General features: G+C 46.7%; 8 protein-coding genes across 8 annotated transcripts; 3 read left to right on the top strand and 5 right to left on the bottom strand.

Annotated features, from left to right (window-relative positions):
• Positions 1–538: 538 nt before the first annotated feature.
• On the top strand, positions 539–1,768 carry B0J16DRAFT_385370 (uncharacterized protein; the record flags this gene model as incomplete). The annotated part of the gene is made up of 2 exons (XM_046131492.1): positions 539–917; positions 972–1,768. The coding sequence occupies 2 exons, from the start codon at positions 539–541 to the stop codon at positions 1,766–1,768; spliced, it is 1,176 nt and encodes a 391-aa protein (XP_045980736.1).
• Positions 1,769–2,162: 394 nt separating this feature from the next.
• Positions 2,163–3,858, bottom strand: B0J16DRAFT_288363 (ATP-dependent RNA helicase eIF4A). The gene is made up of 3 exons (XM_046124176.1): positions 3,552–3,858; positions 3,324–3,467; positions 2,163–3,257 (listed from the first exon to the last, which is right to left on the bottom strand). The coding sequence occupies exons 1-3, from the start codon at positions 3,571–3,573 to the stop codon at positions 2,239–2,241; spliced, it is 1,185 nt and encodes a 394-aa protein (XP_045980735.1). The 5' UTR covers positions 3,574–3,858; the 3' UTR covers positions 2,163–2,238.
• A 323-nt stretch (positions 3,859–4,181) lies between these two features.
• On the bottom strand, positions 4,182–5,164 carry B0J16DRAFT_343495 (uncharacterized protein). The gene has a single exon (XM_046128048.1). The coding sequence runs from the start codon at positions 4,962–4,964 to the stop codon at positions 4,311–4,313; it is 654 nt and encodes a 217-aa protein (XP_045980734.1). The 5' UTR covers positions 4,965–5,164; the 3' UTR covers positions 4,182–4,310.
• Positions 5,165–7,242: 2,078 nt separating this feature from the next.
• Positions 7,243–8,648, bottom strand: B0J16DRAFT_321083 (uncharacterized protein; the record flags this gene model as incomplete). The annotated part of the gene is made up of 5 exons (XM_046125613.1): positions 7,243–7,355; positions 7,410–7,751; positions 7,805–8,148; positions 8,342–8,498; positions 8,576–8,648. 5 exons carry the CDS (start codon positions 8,646–8,648, stop codon positions 7,243–7,245), a joined length of 1,029 nt encoding a protein of 342 aa, XP_045980733.1.
• Positions 8,649–11,084: 2,436 nt separating this feature from the next.
• On the top strand, positions 11,085–12,244 carry B0J16DRAFT_343491 (uncharacterized protein). Its single transcript, XM_046128047.1, has 2 exons — positions 11,085–11,644; positions 11,702–12,244. Exons 1-2 carry the CDS (start codon positions 11,181–11,183, stop codon positions 12,198–12,200), a joined length of 963 nt encoding a protein of 320 aa, XP_045980732.1. The 5' UTR covers positions 11,085–11,180; the 3' UTR covers positions 12,201–12,244.
• B0J16DRAFT_288359 (uncharacterized protein) lies at positions 12,239–14,394 on the bottom strand. Its single transcript, XM_046124174.1, has 4 exons — positions 14,162–14,394; positions 14,088–14,112; positions 13,493–14,038; positions 12,239–13,445 (listed from the first exon to the last, which is right to left on the bottom strand). The coding sequence occupies exons 1-4, from the start codon at positions 14,343–14,345 to the stop codon at positions 12,320–12,322; spliced, it is 1,881 nt and encodes a 626-aa protein (XP_045980731.1). The 5' UTR covers positions 14,346–14,394; the 3' UTR covers positions 12,239–12,319.
• A 1,200-nt stretch (positions 14,395–15,594) lies between these two features.
• On the top strand, positions 15,595–16,064 carry B0J16DRAFT_385365 (uncharacterized protein; the record flags this gene model as incomplete). Its single annotated transcript, XM_046131491.1, has 2 exons — positions 15,595–15,709; positions 15,760–16,064. The coding sequence occupies 2 exons, from the start codon at positions 15,595–15,597 to the stop codon at positions 16,062–16,064; spliced, it is 420 nt and encodes a 139-aa protein (XP_045980730.1).
• A 319-nt stretch (positions 16,065–16,383) lies between these two features.
• B0J16DRAFT_385364 (uncharacterized protein) lies at positions 16,384–16,713 on the bottom strand (the record flags this gene model as incomplete). The annotated part of the gene is made up of 2 exons (XM_046131490.1): positions 16,384–16,589; positions 16,656–16,713. The coding sequence occupies 2 exons, from the start codon at positions 16,711–16,713 to the stop codon at positions 16,384–16,386; spliced, it is 264 nt and encodes an 87-aa protein (XP_045980729.1).
• Positions 16,714–16,908: the final 195 nt, after the last annotated feature.

Genomic DNA, 16,908 nt, shown 5'->3' with positions numbered 1-16,908 from the left:
CCTGCCACAACACGGGTTTGCATGGCGCATTCCAGCGCAAGGGCTATCGGTATCTATTCCTCTTCCCAATACCAAAACTTATAATCTGAGTATTCTATTCGTGTTCTACTTAATGGCAATTTGAAAACCTTATCCATCACGAAACAGAATTTGTCTGCACGCAGGCGGGCAAACGTTGTTGGATTGATAAGATAAGCTTCCCAGCACCACCGTACCATTCGCTCAGTCTCGATGGTCTGGGGGACAGGCTGTGACAGGGACGGTCAGGGCCATGACCGTCAACCTTTTCCTCACTGAATCTACACATTTAAAGTATCATGAATGCAATGCTTGCTAAGAACCTTCTTGGTCCTGCCTAGCCATAAGTTTGCACAAGACATAAAATGCCCTCTTTGGTTCATCTAAACTTTTCCGCAAAGATATAAGTAGACGTCCTCTTCCCGCACTTGACTCGAGTCTTCCCAGACTTAGATCCAATGCTCTCAAGCAAATCGGCATCGCATCACTATCATAACCACATCCGGGAACAACATTTACAATGAATTCTCGAGACGCAGCAGCGAAGGCACAAGACCCCGACCTTCATGAAGCTATCGCTAGCTACCTGCAGACGCACACCAGAGCCTACGATGCGTTGGTAAAATTCATCAAATACCGACGACGAAACCAGCCACCTGGGGAGCCGCTCGATGGCAAAGAGCTTCAGGCGAGATACGAGTGTATTCGGGGTATTATCGAGAAACAAAGAATAGTTCGAGGCAACAAGGACTGGATGCTCAGCAATATCCAGCTCGCCTATCTGCTGCGTATGGGTCACACTAAGCTGGAAGACTTTTCTGTCGCTTGCGGAAAACAGAGGTTCCTCCCCTGCCAGGGTCAGCCGATACTTGATAGCTGGGGGCCACTAACAAAGCACTGTAAGTAGATGTTCTGATTCCTTGCTGTCTTTGCTCTTCTAACACATGTCCTAGTTTTCAAATCTTCAGAATTCGATGACACAGCCGAATTTAGGCCATACTATGAAGAACCTGACAGCCCAATGGATCGAAACCAAGGAGCGTTCGAACTTTGCTCGCGACTTGACAACTACAATTGTGTCATTACCGGTTCTCCTCTGGCATTGGTTTCGTACATAGTGCCAATCGAATGGAACGAAACCGATAAAGAATTGGAATACACAAAGTCCCTGACATCCGCTTTATCGGTGATAATCGACAATCCGACCGGCCAAGAACCTCTTGAACACCTCAAAACGCTATACGAACACAAGGACTCGATCTATAAGTCATGGAATACCATCTGTATTGGTCGAGACTTATACCAGCTTTGGAGACAGGGACTGTGGGCTTTCAAGTGGCTGAATGCAGTTCCCCTGCTGGAAGACACTTCCAAATCACGCATCACGCTTCAATTCTACTGGCTGTATTCAAAAGATAGGGTACAAAAACCTGAGGCAACTCTTCAAGATGATAACGAGACTGGTGATGACATTTACTCCCACCAGGAGTGGTATATTAGTGCACGAGATCACGCATCGGGGCGACCTATTACATGTGGAGATATCTGTACCATCATCCGCTTCACTGAAGATGTCGACAAATGCAAACAGATGTTTGACATTCAGTGGGAAATTAGCAATGCTGCTTGCGACTCGGGGTTTACTGCAGATGATGATCCTGATGAAGAAGTGGAATGGGACTTGGACGCTGAGGATTTCCCCAGCGAGGATGAGGAATGGGTAATGGCGGAGGAATCAGAGTGTCCTTAACCACTGGTGAGATCCTAAGGGACGAAAGAATTTGGCTAATTTATGCACGTTGAGAGCAAGAGTTGGGAAACCCTATTTTAGTGCTCTAACCCTTAGACCATACTTCTAGAAAATACTATGGTTCCGACTGGAAAGATCTGGTACCAAAGATTAACATGCACATGAAACTGCGCCCAAAAGTGACGTCGAGACGTTCCAAACCGAAGGGTGGCCGCAGGAATGGCCTGGTGACCACCGAGACTTCAACCGCGACGAATGTGCTGCTTCTGTCATGAGATAGCTGTCAAAGCGGGATGGGCACCTCAAGGCGAAAGGCGCAGGGTACAATTCCATTTTTGGCGCCGACAAGTGTCACTAGCCGGAACTCCATGCACAGATGTTCTTTGTATCATATGTCTAAGCTGCGTCACTTATCTGCTTTTTACAACACTTATATAGCCTATAGCACGATTGGTATATTCTGATTGAGTCTAGGCCGAGTTTAATATAATACTCTCCAGACCCTCATTCTCTGGCATCATCTCAATATGAGTACCGTAGTACTGCTCGATTTCACGCATCATGGACATATCATTATCGGTAGCCAAGTTAATGGCCACGCCCTTCCTGCTGGGTCGGCCGCCCCAACCAACGCGGTACATATATTTGTCGGGCTGTGATGGTAGGTCGAAGTTGACAATGAGTAATACCTCTTGGACGCCGATGCCACGAGCCAGTAGATCGGTAGCTATAAGAATACGAGAAGAACCACTTCTGAATTCTTCCATAATCTTGCAGCGATGGACTGCATCCATATCACCATGCATGGAGGAGACAGTAAGGCCGCGAGCAGTAAGCTTATCAGTAAGCCACTCAAGCCTTTTGCGAGTACTGCAGAAGATGATGGTTTGGAAGGATCCCATGGTCTCGTACATCCGAGAAAGGATATCTACCTTGGAATCTTCATTCTCAGCAGCGATATAGAATTGCTTAACACCCTCAATGATAGGCTCGCCCTTGACAATTATACGGACAAAGTCGCGCTTGGACTTGGCCGCTATTGCGAGGACATCCTCTGGCATAGTAGTAGAGACAAGAATAACCTGGGCAGACTGTGGTAAGAGCGAGAATGTATCTTGAATCTGCTCATCGAACCCCCGAGCCAGCATTTCGTCAGCGTCGTCGAGCACAAACATCTTTGTATTATCGATGCGAAGGAGGCCGCACTGGATCATGTTCTGTACACGGCCGGGGGTACCGATGACGATTTGCGGGCCGTCCTTGAGCACTTCAACATCTTCTCTCGGGCCTTTGCAAACGTGGGTGTGTATGTCCATAAAGTCACCGATGGCATCTATGACCTTATGAATCTCCTGCGCTAGGTCACGCGACGGTGCGAGGACCAGAGCCTGACAGACCTTCACACTGGGGTCGATTCTCTGTAGAATAGAGATACAGAAAGCGACGGTCTTTCCAGTTTTAGACTGCGCTTGTGCAATAACATGGTGACCTACATGGAAATACAGTCAGTACTCTATTTTTCGCAATTCATGCGAATTTGAAAAGTTGCTACTACCTTCAATCATAGGCTTGATAGCACGTCGTTGGATAGCAGAAGGATTCTCGAAGCCATATGCATAAACTCCGCGGAGAAGATTACTCTCATGGGCCATGGCATCAAAGCTTTCAGCCATCTCATCGACTTTGGACTCAGTCTGAGCTACGTGAGTGGAATATAGTCAACTATATGCTCATTTAAATTGTCCATAGAGGTGCTCGCCAGACTCTCATCACTGGGACTTACTGGTCTCAATGTCATCCATCATTGCGGGGGGACGGACGGAGCAACAGCGTTAATCAACGTGTTGCGTTGGTTTATGTATTGGGACTAAAACACTAGAGTAAGTAAAGTAAACCTGAAAGGCCTAATCTTTATTTCTTTGATTTGTTTCCCTAAAAAGAGCTCGATATAAATTGTAATGAAGGTGAATGCACTGAGCTGCTCGGAGTCATACTGATGTCTTGGGGCAAAGGTCAGATTAGGCACCAGGCTTACCTAATCGTCTAAAGCTAAGTCGAATTGGGTATAACCCAAAGTGCGAGAACCAAACAGTCTGCTGCCATGACAGAACAATGCGAGTGTCGGCGACACGATCTGCAAAATATATTAATGGCAAGGCGGGACTAGGTGGCTGTGTTGGGGACTGAGCTGCCGTTTGACTGCGAGTTCTATCAGTGTTCTCATTTGACTTGCGAACGGGATATGAATTAAACAAGACCATGAGGATACCACACTATTTCGCTTATCGTTAGATGCATCTCGTACAGTTGAGTCTTTTTGCATCGCCGATCCTCGCTTGAAGTTAGCAAATACTCAAACAGGGACTTCAAACTTATTAAGATACTGCCTGTCTTTACATCACGAGAAGGCGTTCACACTTAGAGCGCTGGACTGAAAGAGACGCGTATTGTACAACATGCTCAAAGAAATTACAATTATATGACACTCTTCCTTGAAAGCCTGACTTGCTATGAATGATGGTCGCGTTCCTGTCTAGCTGCATCAGCCCTGGAGCTCATAGTTTGGCACCCCGTGAGGCTTGTCTGGAGCTTTGGAGGTGTCGGGAGCTTCATAAACGTGTTGAGGACGGTTTGTGGTGTCCGGAGCTTCGTAAATCTGCTGGGAAGCTTTTGTGTTGTTGGGAGCTTCATAGATCTGCTGCTCCGCCGACTGTCCTCCCCCATCAACATTCTTGGTCCTCCGGCTGACTTTATATCTCTTCGAAAACCACCAGATGGCTACCAGAGCCGCAAGCCCTACAACCGCAGCAACGACACCGATACCTGCGAGGGCGCCAGTGCTTAAGCCTCCACCACCGCTCTCTAGATGACCATTTCCAATTTCTGTTTCGGATGTCGAGCTGCCAGATTCAATGCTTGTTGTGGACGCTATCCCGCCGTTTTGAATAGTAGTCGAGGGCGTTTCAGATTGCTCCGTGGAACTTATTCTTTCCTGAACTTTTGATGTTTCTGGTGTCGGAGTAGTCTCTTCGATGCGACTAGAAACATCGCCTATGATACTGGACACTTCGTCTTCTTGGATGCGACTAGAAACATCATCTATGACACTGGACACCTCGTCGGCTCCGGGTATATCTACAGATTGTCGGCGTTCTAGTTCCGGTCTTGGTTCTGGTGAGTGAAGGATTGTCGACATCTTGGTCCTGGATATATCGAGGCGACAGGTGTAGGAAATAAAAGGAGAAAAGGAGAAGAAAGAATCAGGGTGGGGGAAATGACCAGGTGATATTGCAATGTTTGATCCCGAGATGTTTCTACTTTGTGGCGGACAGCAATAATCCTAAGCTTTCGAAATGTTGAAAGAGAGGGTGAACGCGGCGGGGGGGGGGGGGGGGGGGAGTGGACACGATATACTTTTTCACCTCTCTGTACTCCCATTGTGTCCTTTATCTACATTGTCAAATTTGCACTTCATGCAGCCTCATTTACTTAGTCTGTCGGTTTATTGGTGTGTGAGCGACGTTTGCCATGGTAAAGACGCTTTCAGCTCATGTAGGTTAGCCCCTAAAAGGTAAGGGTTCTTGTCGTGGCTGAGACACTATTGATAGGCTACCAATTTTGATAGGCTGAATGAGGCACACCAGACACGACGCATGTCATACGATTACGGATATCTCTTTGGCGCCCACAACTGGTCATTTTAGTGTCTGTTAGTCTAGGCCAGTAAGGGCTTAGGGTGTTTCTAGTAGTACCTAGAGATACACATCATCTACCCTTAAGACCCCTTCTTATCGGGCAGATCTTAAGTAGCGATATGTAAGTTGAGGTAATGACAAGATGATGACTAATAGGCACTAAAATGACCAGTTGTGGGCGCCAAAGAGATCCTGAGAGACTATAATCGTCTAAAGCCGTCCATCAGACTTGGGTAACTTATCCTCAGGTCCCATTGGAACCCCATAATATGTTGTAGTAACATTGACAGTATTATATCTCGAAATCTGCGACATGGGTCTTCCCCTGTGGGCCACGGTCATGAAGAAGGACGGTATTTCCCACTAATTGAGACAGTTGATGCACATGATACATCGCCACTTTTTGGGACAACTCAGACCAGGCTGCGCGGTATTTGAGGCTGAGTTGGGTTAGACTCACTCTCCCTTGCCACGAAATCAGGGAAGAGACAACAAAAAATATGGGTGTGCATTGGCCTGTCATGTTTACATTCAAAGCTGTTGGGTTACGCGTTGGGCTTTGGTCGGTGTGCATATGGAAGTAGGTTGATGATATGAGTGAGGTTGGCTGTGATTGATTTGGAGGTCAGCGACTGTCCTTTGGAGAGGAGCCTGTACTTAACAACACGTCCTTCTTCACCACTATCCTCTCTTAAATTACTCTCATCGATTGCGTCTGTCATTTGTTCCATATCTGTATCTTCAAAATTACATTCGATGTACAGTCGTGTCGCCCGAGCATCGAGTGAATCGCAATGATGTTGGAAACACTGTCATTGGTGCCTTGTCCACCGAAGCCGACGCGACCCAAACGCTGATGGAGTGCTCGAACGGTACCGTAAGCAATTTAGATCTTTATGAAGTGACGCAAACACAACTCGATGACTACATGCACCCTCGGAGAAATGAGCAATTACATGTCTCTAATCCGTTTTAATCATCAAGGGCCCAAGATCTTCACTACGACTTTTGCTTTCAGAATTAAAATATGGTCGCTCACCCATGCTTACAGCCCTGGTCCATTCTCTTGCACCAGAATCTGCATATAAGTAGTCTGGAGTAGCTGCGTGGTAGGTACGGCGAGTATCCCAAATGGGGATATCGTTGACGTTCTGCCACCGGTTTCGGACTTGCAAGTCATGATTCTCAATGACAAGCTGGAGAAACCAATTCAGAAAATGCTTGACTCGTCTTCGCTAAGCCCGTTTATATAACTAACATGTTGTCCCACGGCGTAGATGCTTTCCCAGCTTGTAACTGGATTCGTACGCACAATGGGATGGATGACTTCGAACAACTCATCCCTGTTCCCTGGACCGCCGTGCTCACCGCTGTACATTTTCAATCCGTTATCGAGAGCGCTTTGGTTGACGCCGCTACTACCTGGAATTCCCGTCACAGGCCATACTGGCACTGGTGTTCAGTTAGGAAATCTTTTGTAGTCCATGGCTGTGTACTCCCATTTCATCGTAACCGATTCATTCTTCTTCCTTTATATCGATGGTTCCCTCCCTTTCGAACTCGGGGCTTGGGTTTCGCAACCTGCGGACAGTTCCCTTCCGTCCCACACCTTCCTCGCTTTTGACCTCAGAGCTTGGATTTCGCAATGTGCTGACAGTTGATTCCCGTTCGAATTTCTGCTTTATTAGACTTAAGGTAGTAATACTGTATGATGAGAATCATTGACACAATCGCTTCTTTGTCAATCGTAGATTCTGGGTTTACCTGGGTTGCACGGATTTAGTCCGCTGCGATTCGTCGTAGTTCGCCTTGTGAAAGGTCCCAGCGATGAGCTTCGATCTCTACCTCTGATATAAGTCCTCGCAGAATGACGAGCAGGCTTTGAAGCTCCTCTATAATAATAACCAGTAATCTTCACATCCTCTATTGGCATGAGGTGAGCCTACCCTTGGTTCGAGTACGGAAAATGAAACGCGACACATACTCCCGAGGCTCTTCTACCTTCAAAAGCTGTTGCTTTGAAGGATTACAAACATTACCCTGGTAGCTAAAGGTTGTTAGGACTAGAGCAAAATAAGATGAATTTTTATTTACGAACTTGATGGCATGGCTTTTTGTCTTGTCTGCAAGGGACTCTGTTCTAAAACGCAAATTCTCCTCCGATGGGGCAGAAGGAAATGTAGCTGAAGGTCCAGTAGACTTGCCGCTTGCTACCACAACTTCTACAGTGCCGAGATTCTTGGCATGTAGAGAATCGCATCTGAAGGTCTCAGCATGGAATGTTTCATCTTTTACTTTTTTTAGCAGACTTCCTGAGTGATGACTTGGTAACTTGACGTACACTGCGTTCCTGGCGCGAAGATGAATTTGCTCCCTGTACGGGGAATCTTCATCAAACAGATGCCCTCTCGAGCCCAATTTTCGCTTGTAACGACAAGCGAAGAAATCCGGTTCCCATTGACGAAGCATTTGAAACAAGCTGCATTATGCCCTTCCCCAAGTGGGAAGCCATCCAGGATTCTTACCCCGATCGAAATCCGGGAACCTGATGCCAACTCGATAAATGAGTGTTTGGTAGGCAGGTCAGCGCGCGGACCGCCAGGGTTGTACGTCTGTTCACAGCCAGCTCCTCCGCTACCTGGCCTGACTCCAGGAGGACTGTTGCGATAAAACGAGGAACTTCGTCTAGAATCGTCATGAGCAGAATGGGTGCAGTGAGTGTTGGTGCTTATGATCAAGATGTGCTGTAGTCGAAGGTCATGTAGAGGAGAAACAATGAGCACGTAGGAAAAAGGATGAAACTTTCCGATCTGGTCTGGGTTGAGATTATCAGAAAAGTAAGAGCCTAAGAGACGTGCCCACGGCGAGGGATACTAACCTCCTCTGTGTTGTCCTGGAAGAGAAAGCTGATGACAAGCTTCTCGCCGTGCCTCTGCACGCTTCATAAACTCCCGCCGAATAGAAGAAGGCTACATCTCGCTCAGAAGCTGATAGTTCAGTCCGGAAATGCGTCGTGGCAACCAACGTGGCTGAGACTAGTCAGACTATTAATGGTGTTGTCCATCATCAGTAAAGAAAAAACCGCTAGCCCGGATGCCACATTCAGACTAACTATTACATAGACACAGGAGTCGAGAGGCGTCCAGGTTACAACCCCAGAATCGATATGGATAGTCTAATGACATCCTATATTACAAAAGCCTCGACTAGGCAGCGTGCTGGTCGAACCGGTCGAACTCAGCCTGGTCTGTGCTTTTGTTCATCCAGGGCTTCGTGCCTGATGTGCAGCCCAGTACCTTCTCAACGTCGTTTGTCGAAGAGGCCCTTACCATTGTGTCTATAGGATTCAGTAACCTGTAGTTCGATCTCATAGATCCTCCCGACACCGAGGCTTTTCTCCGGGCTGTCTCTGGCCTACATAACAGGTACGTTCATGGTTAATAGATTGAACTATACTGACTTTCTTGTATAGGCTACATCACTGTTCAAGATGCAGTGACTGAGAAGGGTCGCATGGCTTTCAAGTTGCACGTACATCCTATGTAGTGATACCTTCAGTAGACTCGGAACCTGTTAGCTTGACATTGTCATAGGTCTGATCTTTTTCTATTTCGCATTTTGAACTATACATCGTCACTATGCCAATCACTAACATCCCTAACAAAGTCCATAACATCCTTTACGGTCACTGAATCACTCAAGGATGCGACAGTTATCGTGGCGCAATGTATCACCATTACAAGCCCAATCAGAATCAAGATATGTTTCAAGTTGGAATGCTTTTGCCGCGTTGACTCACTGTAATATCATCTCTCCCTTCACCATGGTAATATATTTCTTTTCCATCCCCAGGCAGATAATTTCCACTCAGAATTCAGAAATCCGGTTTCCAACCTTCCCCACCTATTTACCTACCATGAAATTTACAATCATCCTCATCACCAGTTTCGCGGGTCTGGCATCCACCCGCAGCTTCAAGATCCGACAACAGTCCGCCTCATGCTACGATCGATACGATGCGATAAAAGATGCGAGAGCTGCAGGCTGCGATAAGATCAGTACATATCTCATAAGTGGAACACTATGTGATCCTTACGGCTGTGATTGCGAATGGGGATGCATTGAGAGCGATGGTTACAATGATAAATGGATTTCATATAAGTGTCCTAATGGTTTCGGGGTAAGTTACTATCCGAAGAATTTTTTTCTTTTGGGTGTTCTGACACATTATGCGTATAGAGCGATGTTTGTTCTGAGTAGTTGCTGTGTTTAGATATGGGTGTATATTTCGCTTGTAAATAGGCTCGTGGGGTGGATTTCGTCCCCAGAAAGCAACAATAATCTTTGTTATATATTTCTCCTTTGACTGGAATGTTTTGCAGAGAAGATGACAGATCCCCCTCATTCGATAAGCGACGGCCTCTCCCTGCGGCAGCCGTGCTATGAGACAATCTCCTCATGTTGGCCTCGAAGGAATTCCAATGTCTCACGATAGGACCTTTACTCACGGTATCTAAACTGGCATTAAGTTGTAACTAGGTTGACTGATACCATTTACTGAAGCAAAGGCGTTGGAACATAGCATAATCCACCATATTCTTGTATGAGTTACTTCTGTGCCGCCATACTGTTGATCTCACCTAGAGCTTTCTCGAGGATGGATATAAGTCCTGTTACTTCCTGGATTTTCACTACGCAAATAGCAGGTCACGCCCGATAATGTTCAAGACTGTTACATCGCTGAGCCGTAGACATGTATTTTCACACCACGAGATGACCACTGCTTGAGGTCAGTAAAAGCCTTTCACCAGCTTGTCCCCGTACCCTTCTTCCCACGATCCAAACCGCTGCCAAATTTTGTTTCTCCAGAAGGGTGGGGACTGGGGAAAAGACACCCTTATGCCCGTCTTGTATCCAAGCGCTAGTCACGGGCTAAGGCTGAAATAGCCTTTGATCCGCCGGGGCTAGCGAATTCACTTCACGAGGTATGTAGCTGGGAGTCAGAATGGAAACCTGCTGCTTCGGAACACGCATATGCGCTGTGGAGTAGACATTCAAATGCTCTAGATAGGAATAGACAATTCTAAGGGTACAGGATATGATGATCGTCATTTGCCCATCTTCATTTGTCCAGCGGCTACCGTGTCCAAATTCAAAAACATCGCAACGAAGATGACCTTTCATTTCGACCCGGTTTTGAATGCACATCAGCCTTTATCATATCTACTTCATCTTCAATTCTCTATGCGAATTCCTTATGTATTCTTTTTTTTTTTTTCTTTTTTTTTTTTTTTTGATAATTCCAACGTTTTGGTTGTCTGCTTTTCGCAGGGCTGACATCATGCCTTCTCATGACCAGGTTACCCTAAACCGTCAAGTTCATCCTTGGCGTCTAAATCACCCGACAGGGCTCCATGAAGCTTATCCACTTATAGAAATCACCGACACTCGGTGCTACGCAAAGGGTCACTCTTGTCTTCCGACCAAGCGCTGCAACGAATCAGGTATCAATGCCCAGGCGACAACTGGTGACGCCAAGTGCGCCAAGAACACTCTTTTCATAGCGAAATGAGCTGTGCCTCTCACAAAGTGTAATTGTTCAGGGGTGTGTCTTTCACAATGAATTGGATAAAAAGGCCGGTTGGTATCCACAAAAAACACTCTACACTCGTTCCATCAACGTAGATCTTCACTGACAGAATTGCATACAAAACACTATGCCTACCGCTACAGAATTCTTTGGCATCACTGCCCACAACCTCGGCCCTTTAACAACCACCTTCACCGCTCCATCGTTTTGCGCAATCAGCATCAACGACAACGATATCGTCTTTGTCAACGCAACTTCACCTTACTCTCTTCAGGGTCAGGCTCAATGTGGTTGGGCGACCTTTACCGATTGCTTTCCTAGCGGCGACGAACTGGACTCTTTCGTCAGTGAAACTTCCTCCGCCTTCTTTAAAACCACTCTTATTTACTTCTCTCCCGGCGTCGCTTGTCCCACGGGTTGGAAAACTGTCGGAGCATTGGCACATGCTGAGAGTGGGAAGATGAGCGCATCGGGTGTACTGGAACAAGGGCCACCGGACCTTGATCTTGAACTTCCACGACCTGTTTGGGTTACAGACGCTTGGAGGAACATGTTGGGTGAATCCGAGACTCTTGCATATTGTTGTCCTAGGTATATACATCCTACATATTACCATGAGCTGTAACATGGTCAAACTAACAGAGACAGCGGTTATATGGGTGATGTCTATGGAGGATGCGTGTCCACGCTCGGCCCGGTCACATCTTACTCGTACTCTCAGCACTGTGTGGTATGGCACACGAATCGTGATTACTACATCTCAGTCTCATCAGTCTCTGGCCTTTCCTATTCACACGGTGTATGGTCGTACTTTAACCCCAGTGGGATCGCGGCAGGCAAGACCACAACGATGGACTTCGGACGTGTTCTGGGAGTGACTTCGAATGACTTTGCTGATATTGCGGTTGCTACTTGGGTGCAAGCGGTGCCTTTGATCTACAAGAAGTCGGATATGGATAAGAAAGAGGGAGATGGTGAAACTGGGACCGCATCTGCTACTGAGACGGTATCTGCTACAGAGACGTCATCTGCCACTGGTACAGCGACTGTTGAGAATGCCGCTTCTACTCTTCCGAGACAAGGTAGCGTCAGTACACTGGGACTCGTCCTGGGATGTCTTGCTGGTATGGGTTTGGCTTTGTCTTGAGATATGATAACAGGTATTTAACGTTACCACGACTTCAGCTTGAGATAGTTATAAATTCAGCAATTACAGATGGAGTTCTAAATTGAACGTGCAAGTCCCAAATAAAATACAGTAATGAATTAATCTTCCATATCACTGTCAACCTCAACCGGTACATCAATGCCAAGCTCCCTCAGATACGCTGCGATCTCTGGTTTCTCCTGCCCACATTGCCCCAGGATGTCTTCATCAAGCGCACTAGCATCAGCTCCATTAGCCAGCAGTGTCTTGACAGACTCAACGCTCCCATTCACGACAGCATTAGATAAAGGTGTATTGCCCATAGCATCTTCAGCCGCTACATTGCTACCTGCATCAACAAGAGCTTGCAGTGTCGAATTATCCATGTCGATCTCTGCAGCTAGATGCAAGGCTGTGCGACCGTCGTTGTCCCGAGCTTCGAGGTCTTCACCACTAGCTACTAGTGCGTCAATAAGCATCTTTGGGGCGACTAGGTGCGCAGCAAGGTGTAGTGAGCCATATCCAGTAGTGAAGCATTGCCATCGTTCTTGATCCTCTTCGAGATCGTCATAGCTGGCTTGGCTCTCGAATGGCCATGCTTCAGCTGCTTGGAGATATGACTCAATCGACCCCCTTCGAGATGAGAGGCGTATAAAACCTTCAACAAAGGTGTCTGGGGTAGTTATTTGTAAGCTGGGCCCTAGCATTCTGGCGGCAAACCACAGATATCTGTTCTTGTGTAGTCGTTCTCTGAGAGAGGCAGACGATTTGCAAGCACCTTGCGCGAAGGTGTCAGAGGATAGATATCGCATGAAAGCGCTGATACTCCGCTTCTCATAGGCGATGCCGAAGACCACACGCTTCAGGTATTCGACAAGAAGGGGTGATGTAATCGATAGCGATTCATCGTCTTCACCATAGTAAACAAGGCCACGGCAACCAAGAAGAACGTCGGAAGTGTTGAATGCTTTGTCATCATGGGTGATCTCCCAGATATTTAACGCTTCGATTGCCATGGGCATTGTGAAGATGTAGCCAGCTTCGGAAGCTTTGATGATATGGTAGAGAATACAAAATACCATGTTCTCCCACCGTGAGGTCGTGATTTGTCTTACAGCCTCTCTACAGAAGACATCTATCTTATCTGAGGCAGATGCGTCCCTAGAGGAAGTCACAAGTTGGTTGAGACTGGCTAGGAGCTCTGGCATAGGTGTTTCGGTAGACCAAGCCGGTATGGGGAGAAATCTGTTGATCGTCAGTACCCCATTTTGACTTGTACATGAAATACTTACCGGCCTTCAAAGAGTTTGACCATGTTGTGGATTAGCTCCTCGTGACCCGAGGACAAGTTCTTGCCTGACACGTCTCGAAGTGTTTCAATGATGTACATTTCCACGTCCTTATCACTCGCTTTAGAGTGTATTTCAAGTACTTCAGGCCGTATTGAGAAGGCATCAGTGCACGCATTGCGGCTTGCAAACAGAACCCGGAAGACTGAGTCTGAAATACTCGGATTCAATGAAAGCATCAAATCCCTCAGAGCTGCCTCCGTAACACTATTGGCATTATCGAAGACGATAAAGGCCTTACCAAACTCGGATGTGACAAGATGAAGGAGTTGATTGAACTCATCATCGTCTGGGTATGGAATGTCATCCAGAGCTATCAGTTGCCCCCAGATACCCGATGTGCTCGGCAGCTGCGATACAAGCTGTCTCATGATGGAGGTCAAAGCATGGTTGAAATCGGCCTTGTTGTACTGTTTGTGGTTCTGTTGGAATTCGACACAAGCAACTGCGTCACCCTTGGTTTCTTGAATGTGTTCGATGAGACGGGAGCTACACCCGTGATCAGCAGGAGTTCTGGGCGTCTTAAGGATGAACTGACCACAAAAACGTTTTACCAGTTGCGGCTGAAAAGATATTAGCTTAGGCAATTACTCAATTTCTCATTACACTCACATGGTCCGTGAAGCCAAAGCAGCGATGGGGAATCGCTGTGCAGCCATTCCTTTGTCTTTGAATCGTCGAGAATCCATTCGCCTGATCCAGGAATGCGTGCGCGTTCGAGATGTTTGTGCCAGCTCTCGGATCGATCACCAGGACAGAGTCTCCTGAGTAATTGATCTCTTTCACTGATGGACATTGCGATTATTCTGTCGCTATGATAATGAAAAGGTCTGTTTTGGCTTCGGTTGTATGGTAGAGAAACAAAAACACTTGCTTTAAATGGCTGCTGCTGGTGCCTGGCCTGGTCCTTGTTGGGGCTGAGAAATACAGTGGGGCTATGCATTAAAAAGAGGGTAGAAAGTGTCCGTCAGCAACCCACAATTACGGATCAGTGACTTGACAGTAAGAACAATCCTACTTTTCTGAAGACTGGCGAGAGCAAGTTCAAGAATCTTACTCGTCTCCTCATATTAGACGGAAGCTGACAAGAAAAAAGTATTCTAACAGGATATACCGAGGCTGAGTGGCGGCGAAAGCGCCTGTTGGCACTCTGAGCAGGGGCCAGGCTGGACATTTGTGGACCTGCAGATCCGTGCCGTAAATCTATCTGCTTTCAGTAATCACCGGACGTTTTGACATTGCGGACGTTGACAACACAGTCAGCAGTAAGCAATGCCGGAAAATAAGACATTATAACCGCCTTGGCATAAGGTTCGAGCTAAATAAACGGACTTGGCATGGGCGCTCAGCTGAACTCACAGGGATCTTTACGACGAAACCACTTAGAATACGTTTATTCCGAGGATACGCCACAGATACGCTCCGTATGACTGCGTATGACTGCGTATTACTGCATATCATCGACTATCACTGCGTATTATTTAGAGAAAACAACAAGTTTGAAGGACTTAACAACACAGTTAGGGAAAGAGAAGGCAAGGGCAAGTGCGCGGTATTCTTCAGCCTCGAGGTCTATTTGATGTTTTGTGTTTATGGGGTATCGCCTATCTAGCTTCCATTGCTCATGTCTTGACGATGAAGTCAGATAGAGCTAATAACAGGAGTGTTACCATATGGTAAGACTTTGGTAGAATTGGGAGAAACCTAGTTCTGGAATTGCTGGGATAACGAGTTGCCGACAGGGCACTTCATATCATTGTCAGCATCAGATGATACTCGCTTCGTTGTTACGCTCGTCTATCTCCACCTTGGCGCATTTGTAGCATGTAGTGTAGTATCCTAAGCGCTTCCGCCTCCTTCAGTTGCCGTTATAGCAATCATCTTTCTGAAGATATTGTAAGAGTTGGTTTAGGAAGGAGGATGATCATTAAGAAAAACACGTAAGATCGTTGGAAGACATACATATATAAGATGTCGCTGTTCTGCTACAATTACAATAATTTTAGAATCCAAACACAACAGTCTCATTCACTCATCCATTCAATATGCGCTACCTTCAAAACATCGTCCTTCTGATCAGTGTCCTGGGAGCAGCTCCTGCTGTTCTTGCAGCTGCGCCAGCCACTGAGAGCTCTGCAGTTGAGGTCGCCCAGTCGAACGGTATTTTCTCCACAGTACGCATAACTGGAATCCCAGACTAACTCCATCAGCTGCCGATGCACAGCCACCACAAGCGTTCCACCCTCAGGACGACAAGGCTGAAGAGGAAGCTGAAGACGACGACGAAGAGGGCTTGACGGGCAATGACGGCGCCACTGTGTTGGCCCAGCTCGAGTCCCGAGCTCGTGTTAAGTGCTTGACCAAGGGTCGCCCTGGCAAGAACTGTTATTACTCCCAGTGCCCGGGAAGTAAGCAGTGCAAGGTCAACGCGCGAGGAAACTGTGTTTTCAAGCTTTCTCAGAAGAAGAGGCCCTTTGGTTGCAGCCAGTGTCTTTGCTACCGCTCTAGTATCTAAGGAGTCATGGCTGTGGAATTGTCGTGAGTAGTGCGGTCAAGCAGATGGATGCTGTATTATCTCCTCCCGTCTTCTATGTATGTCATCTAAATTGAGTCCCTGGCGCTTCCGCCTTCGAAGCTCCAGCATAAATAGTACAAGATAATGTAGCAAATCAGGAGAGTGGAACAAGCTACAGAGTCCGTATATATTGAGCTAGAATTATCTCATCAAGCTATGTTACCAATGAGGTGTGAAGTGAAATCTGACAAAGGAAAAATGAAGAGTAGGAATGTATTCCTAAGACAATAGCGTAAATGACTATCCCAATCACGTGCGTTCAATCACCATTTGTCCCCTTTTTGTACTCATTCGTGTAATCCCATTTCGGTAGACTCTTGTGCTTGTTGTACCATTCGTCAATCCTCAAAAGACCAAACCCAGGATCATCCTTCGCAGCGCTTCGCGGCCAGCATCCATTATCCCAAAGTCTATCGTCCTTGGGAATCTTGTGGCGGAACTGGAGACTGAACTCAGGTCTCACGTCTACGTCGATGAACAGCTCAGTTATCTCGTAATTGGTTTTTCAATTGACCGTTAGTCCCTTCTTACCATTGGTGACCTTGTCCGACCAATCGCTGATAGATAGGTGATTGACGGCCTGCTTCATGCAAACTCCTTTCCAGTGTTTAGCAGCTCCTTGGTAATCTTGTACTTGCCTAGCTTAGTTAAGCCTAGCTACTAAGTGAAACTATCTTCTTTGGTTTAAGATTTTTAAATGTATTCCTATTAATTAAGTATTTACGGTTATTAACCTCTCTAAGATAAAATAAGAAACTACTAGTCTTTTTACTAGGATTAAAAG

Source organism: Fusarium flagelliforme (assembly GCF_020744385.1).
Source record: "Fusarium flagelliforme strain FIESC 12 MPI-CAGE-AA-0113 chromosome Unknown B0J16scaffold_5, whole genome shotgun sequence".
Lineage (NCBI taxonomy): Eukaryota > Fungi > Ascomycota > Sordariomycetes > Hypocreales > Nectriaceae > Fusarium > Fusarium flagelliforme.
This window is presented reverse-complemented; position numbering and strand designations above follow the sequence as displayed.